This window comes from Penaeus monodon, chromosome 15, assembly GCF_015228065.2.
Source record: "Penaeus monodon isolate SGIC_2016 chromosome 15, NSTDA_Pmon_1, whole genome shotgun sequence".
Classification (NCBI taxonomy): domain Eukaryota; kingdom Metazoa; phylum Arthropoda; class Malacostraca; order Decapoda; family Penaeidae; genus Penaeus; species Penaeus monodon.
Window position 1 is genome coordinate 13,150,419 of NC_051400.1, and position 1,169 is coordinate 13,151,587.

The 1,169-nt window shown below is 49.3% G+C and overlaps 1 protein-coding gene across 1 annotated transcript in view; it reads left to right on the plus strand.

The window, feature by feature from the left end:
• LOC119582112 (U-scoloptoxin(01)-Cw1a-like) overlaps nt 1–1,109 on the plus strand; it is a 2,209-nt gene extending 1,100 nt beyond the window's left edge. Inside the window, exons 2-3 of the mRNA XM_037930353.1 lie at nt 56–274; nt 647–1,109. Of these exons, the coding sequence (XP_037786281.1) occupies nt 68–274; nt 647–811 (372 nt within the window). The 5' untranslated portion in view covers nt 56–67 and the 3' untranslated portion in view covers nt 812–1,109. The remainder of the gene's footprint in view (nt 1–55; nt 275–646) is intronic.
• The last annotated feature ends 60 nt before the right edge of the window (nt 1,110–1,169 follow it).

Consider the following 1,169-nt stretch of genomic DNA (forward strand, 5'->3'; position numbering starts at 1 on the left):
CTCCTTCGCCAGTTCCGAAGATTCTGTCAGTCATACCGTGTTTCTCTCTCCCAAGCAACGCATCACCATGAAGGCTGTCTTTGTCCTCGCCCTCTGCATCGCCACCGCCGCCGCCCGCTCCGCCTACCAGCTTCCTTCGGGCGTGGAGCTCCTGAGGTCGCAGGTGATCACCTCCTTCTCCTGCGCCGGACGCCCCTACGGCTACTTCGCCGACGTGGCCAACGACTGCGCCATCTTCCACGTCTGCTACCCCGTCAACGATGAGCTGGGCAACGTGAGTCTCTCCGTGGCTGCTCCTTCCTCTTCTATTTCCTCTTTCGGAGGTCTTAGATTAAGGTCTTTCGTTTCTGTAGGATGTCATGTCTTTTTACATACTGGCATAAACCGTAACGCAGTACGCTCAATTAAGAAATTATTCTAATTTCATTGTACTGCACAAACAGTACTAATTGCTATTCGGTTCCCTCTGTTGTGTTTTCTTTAATTCTTTCCCAAATGGTGGCTGGCTGTGAAAAAAGAAATGCTTTATGAAAAAAAGAAAATTGGAATCGTATTTTTTCATAAAGCATTTTTTTTCTAATTTCATCTATTAAGTTTCATTTCACATCACAAACCTTCAAACCCTGTTGCCCTCCCTCCCCCCCAGATCATCGAAGAGGCCCAGTTCTCGTTCCTGTGCGGCAACCAGACGGTGTTCAGCCAGGAGTCCCTCACCTGCGCCCACCCCGAGGAGGCTTTCCCCTGCGACCAGGCCGAGACCCTCTACGACCTCTCCAACGCCGACTTCGGCAAGATCCCCGAGGAGTTCTAAGGACTCGTCACCCTCACCATCGAAGACGCGAAGTGGACTGACGATTGCGCGCTTGTCGTTTTAGTCGCAAGCGAAAAAATCTCATTATCGGTGTTTAGCATGCGACAGCTAAGCTTCTGGTAATGTCTCTTGAACATAATTTCCTAATTCCATGTCATCTCAGTAATGACCGATTCTTATTCTGAGAGCTCGGAGACTACCTAGTTCCCCTTGTCCAGTAGACCTGGGCTTCTGTACCACCCTGGCGGCCAGCAGTTGACCTGCTCCCCTCAGGAAAATAGACGACAAATGAGTATGATTTGCGTTTTTCTCACTAGAACATCCTACTTTGGAACTATTTTTCTCAGTTTATCGATTA